The sequence below is a fragment of the Saccopteryx bilineata genome, chromosome 8 (genome assembly GCF_036850765.1).
Source record: "Saccopteryx bilineata isolate mSacBil1 chromosome 8, mSacBil1_pri_phased_curated, whole genome shotgun sequence".
Taxonomy (NCBI): Eukaryota; Metazoa; Chordata; class Mammalia; order Chiroptera; family Emballonuridae; genus Saccopteryx; species Saccopteryx bilineata.
Genome location: NC_089497.1, coordinates 12,318,475 through 12,335,976, shown reverse-complemented (window position 1 = coordinate 12,335,976; position 17,502 = coordinate 12,318,475). Strand labels below are relative to the sequence as shown.

Genomic DNA, 17,502 nt, shown 5'->3' with positions numbered 1-17,502 from the left:
GGTAAAAGTGAAAATGCTATTCTAATGATTTATTTATGTATTATATATTTTTATATTTATTATATTTAGAACTATAATATTAAATAAAAGAACTACATAGGGTACAGCTGACTTATATGTATTATTGCGATTCTCTCCTACATTCCTAATGGAAAAGAGTTCAGTAGCATTAGTGAGATATGCAAAAATATGCAGAATTTACCCTGAAGGAGATCATGCTAGACATTCAGGAAAAAAGGGCTTCTTAGCATAATAGTGTACTAATAAGTTAGCTCTCTCGACAGCCAGCGATTTAAACTTTCATTCCACCATCTCTAGTCAGATTTGGATTTCAAATCGCAGTTCTTACATCTTAATTAGCGCAGCATGCAGACAGCCCCCCCCCCCCAGGTAAGAAGAAAAACTGAAAAGTAGGATCATGCATCACACATTTTGTAATTCAGGAAGGGAGGCTAAAGGAAATGGAGGCACTCATGCTTCTCCATGACGGTCGCAAAGCAGCTTTCATCAATGTTTTTTAAACTCTGACACATACTGCAAAATCTATGCAAATTGGAAAGCTGATGGTGCAAAAATGAATAAATTGGGACAGTGATACAACATCTCCTATCAAGGATATCATCACGACAGAGACAGATCTGGGTGGTTTTCTGAGAAGACCCAATGACATGCCAAGGCAACACTTTTAGATTTTTAGTCGTTGTGTCGTTAGAGTCATGCAAGAGGACTGTGTGTTTGTATAAGTGTGTGTGTGTGTGTGTGTGTTTGTGTGAAAGAATGAATATCTACTTGAATAGAAAGACTGAATGTTTACTTTATCCCATATTCATTGTGTATATATTAGGGTTTAAATTTTCCAAACAAAATTTGATAAATAGATTGCAGTCCTGGGATCATGTCACTAGAGTCCCACTTCAGCCTTTCACTCCGTGAACAAGGCAAGAGGAAGGCCAGGGAGTGCACAGAAAAAAAAAATGTATTTCTTGGGAGAGAAGCAGTTAATGAATCCAATAATATGAAATGCATAAATGAGGGGTTTATCTCTCTATACATTTTCTCCACTCTAAAAATAATACCTGTGCAACCGCTGAAATACTTATTCTGAAGACTTGCTTATTTTCATCAATGAATGATTTTACAGAGTGAAGTATCAGGAAGTGTATTAAGATTGCCTTCACTTGTATGTTGTTCCTGTTTTACAAAATATATCATTTATAAAAGTCAAGGTTCTTATATAATAGACTTGCTTCCCCAGTAGAGTGAATTTTTTTATGAAAGCCTTGGATATAATTGAGTTTTCTTTCATGTCCTTAAAGCTCTTTAAAATTCATGAATTTTCTTATCATTTTTGCAGCAAAGCAAAAGTATTTCCAAATCCTTTTTGAATTTTGTGTTTAATATGAACCTATTTAAAACGTTACAGAAATAGATGGAGGGGAATAAATCTTATATAAGAAAGTATTCGATTTGGGGTGCATCTTAATGTCACAAATAGGTCAGTTGTTCCTATTCAGTCCACCCTGTTACCTGTCACAGAGCTGTCAAGATTGTCCATACTGGATCCGGGCGTCTGCTCCAGCACTCTCAGGGGCCTGGGGGTTTCTAAAGCCTCCTCCTCGTCATCGGCATCATCATCTGGAACATCTGTTTCCAAATCAGAAATCAACGCTCCGGACATATAACCTAATGGTGGGAGGGGGGGCTGTGGAGCTTGATTATTGCTTTGAATGTGCCTGGAATTTAAATGGAAAAAAATAATAACAAATGTGTTAACATTCCACAAAATTGTGATTAGAATTAAACAGCATGCTCTGGAAACTAATCTTCTCTTTTTGTTTGCCGTTGACTAATTTTGGTGCTCATGGTCCTCCCCGACCTTTCAGCAGAGGCAATGGGCTACGTACACGCGACTTGATGAAAAAACAATGTTGACTATCACACTCTTCAGTTGGTATTTGTGGGGTGACGCACAGAGGCAATGATTACAGATCTAGCACTATCTTGTATAAATACATCTTCCAAAGGAGAATAGGAATATTTGTCACAAGTAATTGTTTAAAGCTGATCCTTTTTTTTTTTTTTTTTTTTTTTGTCCAAAGAGAATATAATAATGTTGTTCCTAGTTCATTGTGGAAGTTCCACTCAAACTGTGAAACCTGTGTGACCTTCTGGCCCTTAGGAAGAGATGATGTCACATAAAGACCTAATACCAATCCCTGCTGCCCCAACCATGGGCAAACTGCCTGCCCTGCACGATCCCCCACGAATCAGGCTGACAGTTGTTTTCATATGAAACCAGTTTAGGATGGAAATGGCTACTCTGTGTTCTAGCTACTTATTTCTCTGTCTGTCTCATCCACCAGAATCTTAAACGCTTGAAAGGCAGGAAAGATTCACCTCAGCACTCTGCCTTGGGAACATTCGGTTTGCTAAATAAACCCTCTGCCATGAATGGATAACTTTGACCCGAAACTTGCGAAGTAGATAGAACTCTCTTTTAGAATTTATTAAAGTTCAATTTCAATGATTTTTTTCAAATCACCTCATTAGTAAAACACAGAGCTGGACACTGGGGTCCAGTTGGTTCACTTTACACATATTTAAGAGTTTCTTCTAAACCATAAAATGCTAAAGGAAACACATTGCATTTGTTACTGTCACTAAAGAATGAATATAGCCCATGCTTGGACATATTAAGTCTTTTTATTTTGTTTTGATACAAAGTATTTAAAAGATCTCTGCTATTTGAGAAGATATAAAATAAGTGCTATGCATTTTTACTGTTACTTTTTTGTTCCTTTGTGTGTGTGTGTATGTGTGTGTGTGTGTGTGTGTGAGAGAGAGAGAGAGAGAGACAGACAGACAGACAGACAGACAAAGAGAGGCAGACACAGGAAGAGAGACGAGAAGTATCAACTCATAGTTGAGTCACTATATTTGCTTGTTGATTGCTTCTATTATGTGCCTTGACCAGGGGGCTCCAATTGAGCCTGTGACTCCTTGAACAAGCCAGCATTTCTTGGGCTCAAGCCAGTGACAATTGGGTCATGATTTCACACTCAAGCATGCAAACCTATGCTAAAGTCTGATGAGTCTGTGCTCAAGCAGCTGACCTCAGGGTTTTGAACCTGGGACCTCAGCATCCCAGGTCAACATTCTAGCCACTGCACACCACTGGTGAGGGTACTGTTAGTTTATTTAAAGATACAAAATTTTTTTCTTTAATATTTACATTTTGAGGGAAAATATATCATTCTTCTAGAATTTTTAATATTCTTGCATCCACATTTTTGAATATTAGCCCACTCTAATGTTAACAAGATTCTAGATCTTTCAATTAAGAAAAAAACTTAATATGTTAGCTCCAGAAGCTACATCAATATCATATCATCAGATCCACATCTTTAGTTTAACAGAATAGAAATGGGTATTCATCACAGCTCATCTTTTGGAAAGTCAGGAAGTTTCCTAACTACTTTTACAAGAACTCTTGAATGTTGATGACTATACCTTGTCAAGTGTTGCCTTGAATTCTGTTTGTTAATCAAGGATGGAGTGAATCAAGTCATGAGCAAGAGAATATAAGGTGATATTTATAGACATGCTTTATTCTCCTCTAAGTGTGTAAACTTTGCTCCTAGAAAGAAGAAAACAAGCTAACACTCTAGTCCTACATCACTGCTGACAATTCTTGATGAACTGAGAGATACTAAAGGGAGAATAATGTCCTCCTTGAGTTTGGCAGAATTAGGAGATAAAGTGAAATACAGAAAGAGGGTACATAATACTTATGAATATATCCTAATGACAGACACTGTGCTAGTCACTTTTCTTTCAGAAGGGTGTGGTCCTCCTGTGTGAACACATGGTGTCTCATAGTCCCTGTCCCAGGAGTCAGCAAGGACATTCTGGAGGATTGACAGACTGAAGGGAAACCACTGAGAAAAAGAGACAGCATCTGTTCTATGGCTACTTGGAGCAAGAGGAGATGAACTCATGTGTTCACTCCTTTAGCTCGATGGAGCACTCATTAAAGAAGGCACACTTTTAAGTGTAGTGGTGATCAATTCAGGTGAAAACTCAAGCCCATCTGAATTATAACAGCTACAATATAGCTAAATTCTTTATGAAGTTAGCTACAAGTGCGAACTCACTTAATTCTGTCAAAACTGTAATGCATTGTAATAAACCTATCTTTGCCTAAAGAGAAGTTAAGCCTTTGTCCTCTGTTCCTGGAAGGTAATCTCTACACTCTAGCATGTATTGTTTCATAAAAATGTCTTTGTATTCCTGGAGGCCTTAGGCCAGGGGTCGGGAACCTATGGCTCGCGAGCCAGATGTGGTTCTTTTGATGGCTGCATCTGGCTCGCAGACAAATCTTTAATAAAAAAAAAAAATAATAATGTTAAAAATATAAAACATTCTCATGTATTACAATCCATTTATTTCCTACCACTCATGTTCATGGTTGTGGATGGCTGGAGCCAATTACAGCTGTCCTCCGGGACAACACCAAATTTTTATTAGATAATGCATAACGTACACGGGTCATTGTATGGCGCTCATGGAATTACATTTTAAAATAAGTGGCGTTCATGGCTCTCTCAGCCAGAAAGTTTCCCGACCCCTGCGCCTTAGGCTCCTCCAGAAAGTCTAACAATGTGACTTACGGTGAGGTTTCTGAGTCATAAGATTATCAGCTTGCTTTCTGGGAAGGCTGGAGACTGAGGTCAACCATGCAGGTAGTCAGCACATCTATGTGACAGAGTCCCAGTTGAGGCTCCAAACCTCAAGGCTCACGAGCTACCTGGTGGGCAGGACTCCCTGCACAGGGTCACACATCCCTGCTGGGAAATTACCGCTTTCCACGCCTCCTCTGGGAGAGGACACCCGGAAGTTCCGGCTTTAGAGCTTTCCTAGACTCCGTTCCACCAATCTCCTTTCTCGGTCGACTTGAATCTGTGTCTTTTCGCTCTAATAAACCGTCACTGAGTAGAACAGCTTCCTGGGAGTTCTGTGGTTTTTCTGGTGAACTCCTGAACCTGGAGTATGCTCTGGGGGCCTCCCTTCTCCCTTCAGATACGATCTAATTTCTGTTACCGACACCATTTTACCAACGGGAACCGAAACACAGAAATGTTAAGCAAGTTGTCCGGTGTTGTACAACGAGTAAGCAGTGGCAAAGGCAGAGGTCCCAACCCCGGCTGCCTCCAGACAAACACTCCACCAAGCTGTCAGAATCTCCGGGGGAGGGCCGAGCTGCCAATGTATTTCAAAGCTGCCCGGGTGATTCCAAAATCTAGTCAAAATTGAGAACCCCGAGATAGAACCTGGGCTTTAACTAAACTGCTCAGCTTCCTAAGTTAACTTGAAGGAAATATTCTGGTCCTTAAAGCAGCTGGCTTCGACTTAAACAGCAGTGTTCTATAAAGCAGACTGATGCAAAACAACGCTGGTTTAAAGTACATTGTCTTTGATGTTTGAAAAAAAAATATGCTAGTTGAGTAAAATGTTCAAGAACCTTTATTTCTAAGAAAAGAACTTTGTTGGAAATAAGCTGTCAGTGATATTCCTGGTTTTAGTATCTCTCTGCCAACTTAGTTGTATTTTTAAAATAAATAGCCCGTTAACACTGTGAATGAGACTTACTATCAACTTACTCTTGTAGACAAAACAATAAAAAAGAAGCTGTTAGTCTTTCATAAAAATTTACTCTAACTTCAAGCACACAACATAAATTGACAGAATATTACCAAAGGTATGCCACTTAAGAGACCATTCTCGGCCCTGGCTGCTTGGCTCAGTGGTAGAGCGTTGGCCTGGCGTGCAGGGGACCTGGGTTCGATTCCCGGCCAGGGCACACAGGAGAAGCACCCATTTGCTTCTCCACCCCTCCCCCTCTCCTTCCTCTCTGTCTCTCTCTTCCCCTCCCGCAGCCAAGGCTCCATTGGAGCAAAGATGGCCCGGGCGCTGGGGATGGCTCCTTGGCCTCTGCCCCAGGCGCTAGAGTGGCTCTGGTCTCGGCAGAGCGACGCCCCCTGGTGGGCAGAGCGTCGCCCCTGGTGGGCGTGCCGGGTGGATCCCGGCCGGGCACATGCGGGAGTCTGTCTGACTGTCTCTCCAGCTTCAGAAAAATACAAAAAAAAAAAAAAAAAAAAAAAAAAGGAGATCATTCTCAAGTATCAGACTTACACGTTACTGTTTGGGCGAAGAGAAAGCTAATAAAAAAAATAAAAGTTTACAAAATGAGAAGGATTGGTCCCACTTATATTCTTGTCATATTTTAACAGAAATCCTAAATAGATTTTCATTTATACCTTATGAAAGTTTAAAGATATTAGAAAGAAAGGAATTTGTAATTTATTCTATATTTTTAATGCATCTGCTGTTACTAATATTGTAATTTTTTTTCTGTCTCATCTAATTCAGCCCCTAAAAAGGGCTTTTAATAACTGATACTGACCATATGTGATTTGCAGAAGCTTACATTTATATACGCACAACCACATACAGATTTAATTATAGACACTTGAAAGAATATAAAAGGAGTCTCTTACTAGGGTTTTGGAAGTGAGTTCAAGGATAAGCTAACTGAATTTAAACGATAAATGAGAAAAGATTCCGGTGTAGTCAAAAGCACTTTCACCTGAAATTCAGCGGATCTAACTTCTTGGTCTGATTCACTCTAAGTAGTTATGTGACTTTGGTCAAATTATGTAACATTTCTTCAATCAATCTCTTTATCTAGGTGATTGAAACATTGTGCAAAAGAGCATTTCTAACCCCAGCAGTATAGCTCCAGGAGACCCTTTTACGAATTTATTATAAGAGAACAATTCCCCAACCCGTGTTTGGAAAGCACAGGTCCTCTGGAGCGCAGGAATATAGTTACCACGTTTGCTTCGCTATGTCAAACTGGTAGGCCCTCGTCAGCTCGTCCAGGTGAGCCTGGAGCATGGGCTGCATCTCCTCCCGTGGGGAGGGAGTGAGCGTGGCTGTGGACTGCTGTCCAAAGGAAATAGCAGGAGAAGAAGCCACTCCTCGGACAGGAGGTGTTGGGACTCGATCATCGTCTTCTTCCAGCTCGTCTTCCATACCCTGATGTAGGTACGTCTGAACCGGTAATGGCGGACACCAGTTATCGCTGTCATAGCTGAAATTGAGAACAAAAGAAAGCGCATTTGCACATATACACATGAACTCACACCACTGTACTTGCAATAAACAGCAACCACAACAGCAGTAGTATCTGAATTGTCCTCAGTGTATCTCCTTCGGATTACAAGTTGTTGTTGTCATCACCATCGTAAATCACCGGGCTATTATCTTAATTTCTAATCATAATTACATGTTACCTCCACATCTCAATTTATTCTTAAAAGATCTTATTACCTAATTGTTACCTCGCAATTGAAAGGGCAGTAACTTCCCAACAAAGTTACTCATGTGGAAAAACCAAATTGCTAATTAAAGACAATTAATTAATTTTGCGCTTGTAGATTTAATTACTTTCTCCTGTTTATCGTTTATGTACCTACAGAATATGCCGGTATTGATCATCTGAGAAGAGCTTGAGAAGTTTATTTACTCTTTTTTTTTTTAATTTTTTTTTTTTTCATTTTTCTGAAGCTGGAAACAGGGAGAGACAGTCAGACAGACTCCCGCATGGCCCGACCGGGATCCACCTGGCACGCCCACCACGGGGCGACGCTCTGCCCACCAGGGGGCGATGCTCTGCCCATCCTGGGAGTCGCCATGTTGCGACCAGAGCCACTCTAGCGCCTGAGGCAGAGGCCACAGAACCATCCCCAGCGCCCGGGCCATCTTTGCTCCAATGGAACCTTGGCTGCGGGAGGGGAAGAGAGAGACAGAGAGGAAAGCGCGGCGGAGGGGTGGAGAAGCAAATGGGCGCTTCTCCTGTGTGCCCTGGCCGGGAGTCAAACCCGGGTCCTCCGCACGCTAGGCCAACGCTCTACCGCTGAGCCAACCGGCCAGGGCCTATTTACTCTTATTCTAGATTTTACCAACCTCTTATTCCTTATGTTTTTCATTAAAACTGTGCTGCAAAATTATTTTCATAGGTTTTTTTTGTGTGTTTCTTTTTTGTGTGTGACAGAGAGAGAGAGAGAGAGAGAGAGAGGAACAGACAGGAAGGGAGAGAGATGAGAAGCATCAATTCTTAATTGCAGCACCTTATTAGTACATTGATTGCTTTCTCATATGTGCCTTGACTGGGCGGCTACAGCAGAGTGAGTAATCCTTTGCTCAACCAGGTACCTTGACCTCCAGCTGGTGAGCCTTGCTCAAATCAGATGAGCCCGTACTCAAGCTGGTGATCTCGGGGACTCGAACCTGGGTCCTCTGCATCCCAGTCTGATGCTGAATTCACTGTGCCACTTCCTGGTCAGGCTCAATAGCTTTTGATTCCCTTAAGTCTTTTAATTTTTTTCAGTAGAAACTCATGCCTAACTATATTTCAATACCTAAAAGCTATAAAACGTAAGTTCAAAACCTAGCCCTATTATAGATATATTAAAAAGCAAAATAAGCCCTGGCCAGTTTGTTTGGTGGTAGAGCGTCAGCCTGGCATGTGGATGTCCTGGGTTCGATTCCTGGTTAGAACACACAGGAGAAGTACCCATTCGCTTCTCCACTCCTCCCCCTCTTGCTTCTCTCTCTCTCTCTCTCTCTCTCTCTCTCTCTCTCTTCCTCTCCTGCAGCCATGGCTCAATTGGAGCGAGTTGGCCCTGGGTACTAATGATAGCTCCAAGGCTTCCACCTCAGGCACTAAGAAGAGCTCAGTTGCTGAACAACGGAGCAACACCCCAGATGGGCAGAGCATCTTCCTCTAGTGGGCTTGCCAGGTGGATCCTGGTCAGGGCACATGCAGGAGTCTTGTCTTTCTGCCTCCCCTCCTCTCACTGAAAATAAATAAATAAATAATATTTTTAAAAGGGCATGTTTTTAGAGACTCTGGTTAGTGACTACAGAAAATTAATTTTAGAAGTTTCACTTATGACACAAAATCAGGTGCATTTCTCTTTGTACTATATTTTCATCAAATAGATCTTAATGTACTTCAAAAAAGAGACATAAGAATAAGATAAGCAATATTAAATATAATTTTCCTATAAATCCAAACTCTTAAATTCTTTCCAATTCTTTCTCTTACATTTGACCTCTATCTCCACGTAACAGACCAATCTTCTTTGGATGTGAACTATCCAATTAGCTTTCCTAGTTTATTGGGATGTCATCTTCATGTTTTCTATCCTACCTTCCATACAGGCAAACAGATTATATTTTCTAATGTTTTTATTCACATCACACCTATGCTCTAAATTATCAGTGATTATTGCTAATATAAGAAAAAAGTTCAAACTCATTAGCAGGACCTAAAAAAAACTTCTCCATCTGATTAGCCTATTTTTATAGCTTAATTTCTACAACTCCAGATTGCTTTACTTTTTTTTCTAAACTACAAATTTGTATATGACTATTCTCAAATCATCTGCCTATGATTTCCAGCTGTTCTTTCAAGGTTCAATTCAAATGTTGTTACTTTTTGTGAAGCTCTCTCTGCCTCTGTCATACGGAATTGATTACAATTCCCCAATACTTATATTGTGACATTCTCTATATATGTTAAGATTATTTGTTTGATGTATTTTTTCCTCCACTATACTATGAGATCCTTAAGCTCAAGGACTCTATAACTCTTAGCTCTACATTTCCAGTTGCTAGAGTACAATATCTAGCATCTGGAAGATGATCACTAAAGAAACTGAAGACATTACAAATGGATCTAGCTAGTCTTGATCTCTCTCACAAAGGCAAACATGAAAAGGTCCAGATGAGTCTGGAATAATTTCACTTGAGTGTCTTTTCACTTACCCTGTTGGAAACTGAATTTGCAATAAATTCTACCAACAGGTTTTTATAGCATTTTTATTCATTAAGCCACGAAAAGCCATGGAGAAACATTAAGTGCATATTAGTAAATGAAAGAAGCAAATCTAAAAGGGCAATATACTGTGTGATTCCCACTGTACGATGTTCTGAAAAAGGCAAGAAGTCCAAAGGCTGCTACAGGTTTAGGGGAAGGAGGAATGCTCTGACTGGGTATTGAACCCACAACCTCCACGCTTTGGGACGACGCTCTCATCAACCGAGCTATTCTGTCAGGGTGAGCGTGGAGAACTGTTAGATAGCGAAACTACTCTTTATAATACCATCATGAGAACACATTATTCTACAGAATCCTAATGGAAACTACAGACTTTGGGTGACATTAAGGTGTCAAAGTAGGTTAATCAATTTAACGCATGTAGCACTTTGGTGGGAGATGTTAATAATAGCAGAGGCTATGCATAGGGCTGGGGTGCTGGGGGTATATGGGAAACCAGTACTTTCTGCTCAGTTCTACTGTTAATCTTAAACTGATCTAAAGAACAAAGTCTAAGCAAAAAAAATAAAATCTGAATTCATCACCTTCTCACTCAACAATCAGGTGTCAGGTGAAAGGATTTATTAACCAAGCATGAATCCAATGGGGCAGACTGATGTTAAACAAATTAACAGCACTATTGAATCCTATAGGAACAGAGAGCAGGGAAGCTGAAGCCAGTTTGGTGGCTGGGTAATGCCATGCTGACCACTGGAAAGGAGAAAGGAGGATGTTCTAAGTAACACAAGTAGTGCTGCAGACAAAGAGAAAAAATGAAGTATTTGGAGAACACAAATAGTTTCCTGAGTGGCAAGAGCTGGCCAGTGAAGAAAATTGGCCACAGGGGAGGGTGGAGAGGTAAGGGAGGGTGGACCAGACTGTAGCGGGGCTCATCTGCTCTGACACGCAGTTAGGAATTTTGCCTATGGATGACGGATAGTTACCGAGAGATCTTGCACCAAGAATGATAGCATCTTTGGCTGTTCAATGTTCTTCTCTTGTTGAAACTACTTGAATAATCTCCTTGTCTCAATGTGTTGCAAACTGAAAACCTTGTCTCAGAAGCCCCAATTGGACTATCTCTCTAGAAATATCCTCAATATTTTTTAATATAAACAAACACACTTTAAATGCTACAAAGAAAATTTTTCCTATACTAGCAAATACCACTGGTTAAAGTTGTATTCCCATTCATTGACTACATAAATACCAACCTGACTGAGAAAATATATTGCTCTAAAATAACGCCATTATTCCTGTTTAATATATTAAAGATCACAGAGTTCACTGAATAAAAATTCTGCTGAGTGAAAAGTTTGTAACCCACTGTTTCATTTGCTTTTTGTGTTTTTCACCATCAAATCAATCCTATACACCACCTAAATGTGGAGTAAAAAACATTAGGATTGTTTGAATGAAATATTTACTACTCTTCACTCTTCTGTCCATTCAATGTCCAAGACCCAACCTACCTCTTCAGTTTCTCAACGAGAATTTCCTGCTCAAAATAGATTGGTTTGTTTTCCTCTTCTTCTTCTTTTATTTTGTGTACTTTTTTCACCCTGTGCATCACTCTACAGCATTTAACTTATTTCAAATAAGCTTCACTCCTCCCAACTTATCTTAATCTTAAAAATCCTTTAAGCTACAGGCTAAATCCTGTATTTTATAAATATTTTCCTCCTGAGGCCAACAAGCACTGATACATGACTCTTCTAAACTTGTACTGACAATTGTACCGCACATTTACTTGAAAATTGATTATGCATTTTCTTGTGCCCTATCCAATGTTGGATTCTTTAACTACTGTCCAGCTGATTTTCGTATTTAATTTTTTACATGTTAATATTATCTTTTCCTAAGTAGATTTAAGCAACATTAAAGTTATGATGTTGATTTTTTTTTCTGTTTGGCCACACTTGACATGGTACCTCAAAAAATGTAGGTTATAAGCATATTTATTCATTTAAAATGAAAATACATAAATTAATTCACTAATAAAAATGCTTAGGTTTCATCTCCTCACTTACTTATTTAATTTTAAATACTATATTCGCAAGTCAAACAATAATATGTATAATAAGCAAAATTAAAAAATAAACTGCCCATTTTCAGTATGGAATGTGTGTGCTGTTATATTTCATAAATAGTTATTAAATTTACTCCATAAAATTTGTTATAAAATAGTACCTTTTTTTTTGTTTGTTTCATAAACTGAGTTCCTACTTTCTTTGCTTACATTGGCTTATTTCTAGGGATAGCTTAAATTCAAATAAAAAATTTTTTATAAATTTAATCTTTCAAATGAAAGAAGTGAATTACCTCTTAATATTTCCCCCACTTCATAAGTAGCAAACTAGTTTTACTTCCAATAATCTAAAGGGAACATACATGTGGTGTAAGAATACGTAGAGAATATAAGAGAAGGAAAAAAATAATATTACATGCATTGTGTGTTAAGGAGCATAAAACAAAACTATAATTAGTTGTCCTTATTTTTTATTATTCAAATACCATCAGGCATAGGACCTACCTACATAAATATGTTAAAAATTATATATATATATATATATATATATATATATATATATGGCCAGTAGTCGCAGCCGCCATGGCCAGATATGTGCAGGTTCTCATTGGATTCGGGCAGATGATAAAGAAACAGCTGAGCCAAAAAATGGTGGGCTGTTCCTTTATTCAAGTCTCGCACTGGCCAATGAGCATATACACAGGGCTCCCAAAACCACTGACACATTCTCCGGTTCCACAACCAGGAGAACCTTCTCCAGTCTCTCCTAGAATCAAAGGCCCCATCAGTCTCAGGGGATTTTCCAGAGCCCCTCAGCTCTGGTTCCCCATCTGCACACCTTCTCCCTCTGCACACCTTTACCTGCCCTAACTGCCTTCTTCTTCAGCACCCTGCATTCTCTCTGACCTCCCCGCAAAACATGGCTTCTTTTTTCTTCTCTTTTCTCTTTTCAAAAGTTTCTGGCGTGAAAACCTCTCCTCCAGCACACATTAGCAAAACAATATAGCCCTTCCCAAGCAGGAAGGTAATTTGCGATTTCACAGACCCATATACACCTGGCGCTGCCCAGCCCCCAATGCAAACTGTAAGTGAGCAAACATAAAAATCATATTTTACAAACTTATTAGACCAACAATATTGCTACTTCACTGAACTAGAATAGGTGTTTTTCATCCATTGCTCCAAGTCTTTTTTACAAAGGTAATCTAGAACTGGAGTGAGCAAATATGTACCCGTGTTAGTCAATGGTTTGTGCCAGAAGGGGAAAACAGAAATAGAAGGAATAAAAAAAAAGATGAGGAGAAGAATATAGAAAAATAGATGAAAGAAATTTGGGACATGTTGCGTATTGTACGATGGAGATGCCTAACTGTTCATCATCTCTGAGATAGTCCAGTCTGAATAAATTCTAGAATAAGAAATACTTGGGTTTCATGCTGTTTTTGAAGAAGGACAAGAAAGTAACAGATGCCTCTATAAATGTTATGAAAAGCTTAGCTCTGTTTTTAGAGTTTCCTTCACATTTACAGCTATATATCTTATTTGAGTGATGAAATTTCAACAGTAACATCAAAAAGACCGTGAAAATGCCTGTAATGCCAAACCGAAGTTCTTTTGGGCGAGCTTTGCAGGAGAAGCTTTTGTTCTTTGACTTACTGTCAGTGAAGCATGGGGCATCATATTGTCTGCTTTGCCCATGAATAATGAGAAAGATGACAACAAATCAATGTCGCACGTGAAGTGACTTGTTAAAGGCCAAATACAAATATCAAATTACTAATAAAAATATAATAAAGTTCAACACCCACAAAAGCTTGTCAACCTCTAGAGACAGTAACACAGCAGAACCTTTAGAATCTATTAAACTACTACTAAATTCTTCCTAGCATCATATGATTATTTAAAAAATGCATTATATTTACAGCAAAAAAAAGAACATATTTGACACACTTTGGTCAGGCTGAGAGAGGCATAGTGATGAGAGAGAACATTTACTATTGTTGCGATGGCACTGAGTTAACAATAAAAACATATTTTCCATTTGGACAATGATGGGATAACTTTTATGATTTAGTAGAAGGGGGGAGGAATGATCTAAGAAAGGCTTGGGAAAAATTGATAGTATCTAAATCCTTAGAAATAATATTATCCCTGGCCAGTTGGCTGAGTGGTAGAGTGTTGGACCAGTGTATGGATATCCTAGGTTCGATTCCCAGTCAGGGCACACAGGAGAAGTGAGTATTTGCTTCTCTACCCCTCTCCCTTCTCCTTCTCTCTCTCTCTTTCTCTCTTCCTTCCCCTCCTGCAGCCATGGTTCGATTGGTTTAAGCACATCAGCCCCAGGCACTGAGGATGACTTCCTGGAGCCTATGTCACAGGTGTTAAAAATAGCTTGGTTGTGAGCATGGCCCCAGATGAGCAGAGCAGTGACCCCAGAGCAGAGCAATGAGCAGAGCAGGCATTGGCAAGTGGATCCTGGTCAGGGCACACACTGAGTTGGTCTATCTCCCTCCCTCTCATGTGGAAAAGAAGAAGAGAAATAGAAAGAAAGAAAGAAGGAAAGAAAGAAAGAAAGAAAGAAAGAAGAAAAAATAAATTAAGTGTTGTAATAAAAAACAAGAGACAATCTTTTCAAGATTATGATTATTTCTCAAGTAGGTCTTTATACAAAATCAAACCTTATCCCTCCAACCTCTGCCAATGCCTTATTTTATTCCCTTATCAGTTTCATGACACTGTCCAGGCTGCTGCAATAGAGCACTCACTATGCCCAGCCTCAGGTCTGCCAAGCACCAGAATCCCTGCGTGACATACAAAATTTCAGAGCTGTCCTCAAGAATCTCAGATTATCTCCTCCCCTATCCAAGTTTCAAATTCAACAACCCTCACACAGCAGCTACCAACTTTGGACGGATTCACCATGCAATGAGAATAGAATGTGGTAAGTGCTACAATAGAGGAGTCAGCTTAAAGAATAATGAAAAATAAGGGAAAAGCAAATCACTTTAACTAAAATAGGGTGAGGTTTCCAAAGAAGAATGAAAAATACCAAAGGAAAACTAACAGACTATTCCTTTTCTTTCATTTCCTTCTCTTTAATTTAATCTTTTTTTGTCCTTGGCTAGATAATTTTTACCTGCACAAATGGCAACATTAGTAACGTTTTATTGTAGTCATTGGTTAACAATCTATCCTATGCACAGGTATTTTACGCTAGGGACTATTCCTCACTATCCTGCAACAATCACCTAACTCTGGGCACTATTATTCATTAACAAATAATTCAGGATTCATCTCAAAACTCATCATATGTAAGATTGTTCCAGCCTTACCTGGCATACCTGATTATACTTATCTGTATGCAAATTATCTGTACGCACTTTGCTCATCGAGGACTTGTCATGCATAATTGCGTGTGTGTGTGGGGGTCTGGTCTCTACCTTCCCCTCCTGTGGGCTTCCTAGATCAGAAATAAGATCTTCCTATTGAGTCTGAATTTGTTTCTTTCATCTCTCTAACACGACACATTGCACTTCTTATGTACCCGGGGAAAAGGTGTGTTAAGCGAGTTCTGTATTATGATATGTTAAAAACAAAAACAATATATCACAATAAGGAGTACAACTGCAGAATCCTTGATTGTTAGAAATAGTAACAAAAACAAAAAGGTGACTTCTAAAGTTTTTGCTTATATTTTAAGAAAACTTTCAACTTGCTTAAGTTTGAAATCAAGGCATATAAATAATTTTGCAGAAGTGCTCTTCTGCAAAATAGTCAATGTTATTATGAACAGCGGTGTCTAAACAATTTAAGGAGTGTTCAAACATCTTTCCAGTATTACAAGGGTCCACATTAGGAAACACAAGAATATAAATACTATAATAAGAAGTGGACAAGGTCTTCCCAAATCTACTCGTTTTCATTTATTCCTGTCATATTGACTTTAAACGTGTTTATTACAAACAATTGAAATAAGAACTTTCAAGTGTTTGTCTTGAAAAAACACTGAGTCCAAAGAAGAAGGAAATTGAATTCTGCTGTCGGTTTACTAATAGGTTAAGACTTGCCAACTAGCTCTGTTAACATTGATGAAGTCTTTTTCAGGAAATACTAGGCACGTAAGGCAAATAACTCAAAGTTCAATTAGAACTCAACTACATGTATGCCACAATTTTAATATATCTAGGAACAAATATATTTATTTAGTTACCTAAAATACCAAATAGATTCTTAGAAATCTTTTAGAAAATGAGATTTTTCTAATAAAACACATTCTAGCTGAATATTAAAATAATTTATAATCCCCAAATAGGTACAAATGCTTTTCTGTTTTGTATCATAATGTTAGAAAATAATTTGTATCACAATATAAAACCTACAGTAACGGGTTTCATTTCATTCATCAAGTGGATATTTCAAATTCTGTTGCTGGGCAACAAGAAAAGTGAGAAATTTAGCATTTATTTGAAATGAATTAGTTTTATCTCAGTTGGTAATAGAGTATTATTACAGTCTATGATTCTTTAACGTAGGCTAAATGTGAAAAGAAAAAGGATTCTAAATTGCTTACAATTTCATGTGATCTGAGTTCAAAACCTCATGCTAATCAGCAGTTAAGAGCAGTGCTTTCTCTTCCCAGTTTACAAGTTCCATTTCCCCATTTTCTGAACAGTCTTTAAAAGGAAGATTGCTAAGACCTGTAATAATCATCTTTGCTTGTGGAATACATCTTTGGCTTTTCTTTGCTTAGGATCCATGTAGCACGGACACATTTGTATCCCCAGTATGAATTGCATAAAACCATATGCAAAATTTTGATTTTTTTTGTCAGAGAAAAGGGATGTGATCTTAATTTCTTTTTTTAAAGTATGTTTTTCAATGTTTATTTATTGATTTTAGTGAGAGAGGAAGGGAGAGAGAGACAGGAACATCAATCTGTTCCTGTACATGCCCAAACCGGGGATCGAACTGGCAACTTCTACGCTATGGGATGATGCTCTAACCAACCGAGCTATCGGGCCAGGGCTTAACTTCTTATTTCAAATGTGAACTTATTTTTAAAGATAAAGAAATAACGATACACATATATATGAAAACTATAATTCCATAGAAGCCAATCAAGCCCTGTGGAGGAAAAAAAAGATACAGCAAAAAATATAGCAATATGCATATGTGTATATATGCATAACTATGTATTTCTATATCTGTTTATGTAATGTATAAATAGTGTATATGTGTAAGTATTACATAACGGGAAGAAAAGGCAAATGAGGTCTTTCAATGGATAAAATGTTGTGACATAAAAATTAATCTGAAGACTTCAAAGACAGCAGTTATTTTAAAAATGTGCAGAAAAAATGTATAAACATGTCCATGTGATCTTTATGTAAAACAAGACAGAAAATAGACCAGTATTCAACTAAACTTAAAGGTTTAGTTCAGTATTCAACTACTTTCTAAAGGTTTTCATATTAGTATTTTAATGTCTAAAACTTCTACGTGAAGAAAAACTTGGAAAAGAAAAACC

General features: G+C 38.4%; 1 protein-coding gene across 20 annotated transcripts in view; it reads right to left on the bottom strand.

The window, feature by feature from the left end:
* Positions 1 to 17,502, bottom strand: part of ROBO2 (roundabout guidance receptor 2) — a 1,433,919-nt gene that overhangs the window by 25,399 nt on the left and 1,391,018 nt on the right. For all 20 annotated transcript variants that reach the window (XM_066241946.1, XM_066241947.1, XM_066241955.1 and 17 more), the window contains 2 exons: positions 6,893 to 7,153; positions 1,528 to 1,733 (listed from right to left, as the gene is read on the bottom strand). In XM_066241946.1, the coding sequence (XP_066098043.1) occupies positions 1,528 to 1,733; positions 6,893 to 7,153 (467 nt within the window). The remainder of the gene's footprint in view (positions 1 to 1,527; positions 1,734 to 6,892; positions 7,154 to 17,502) is intronic.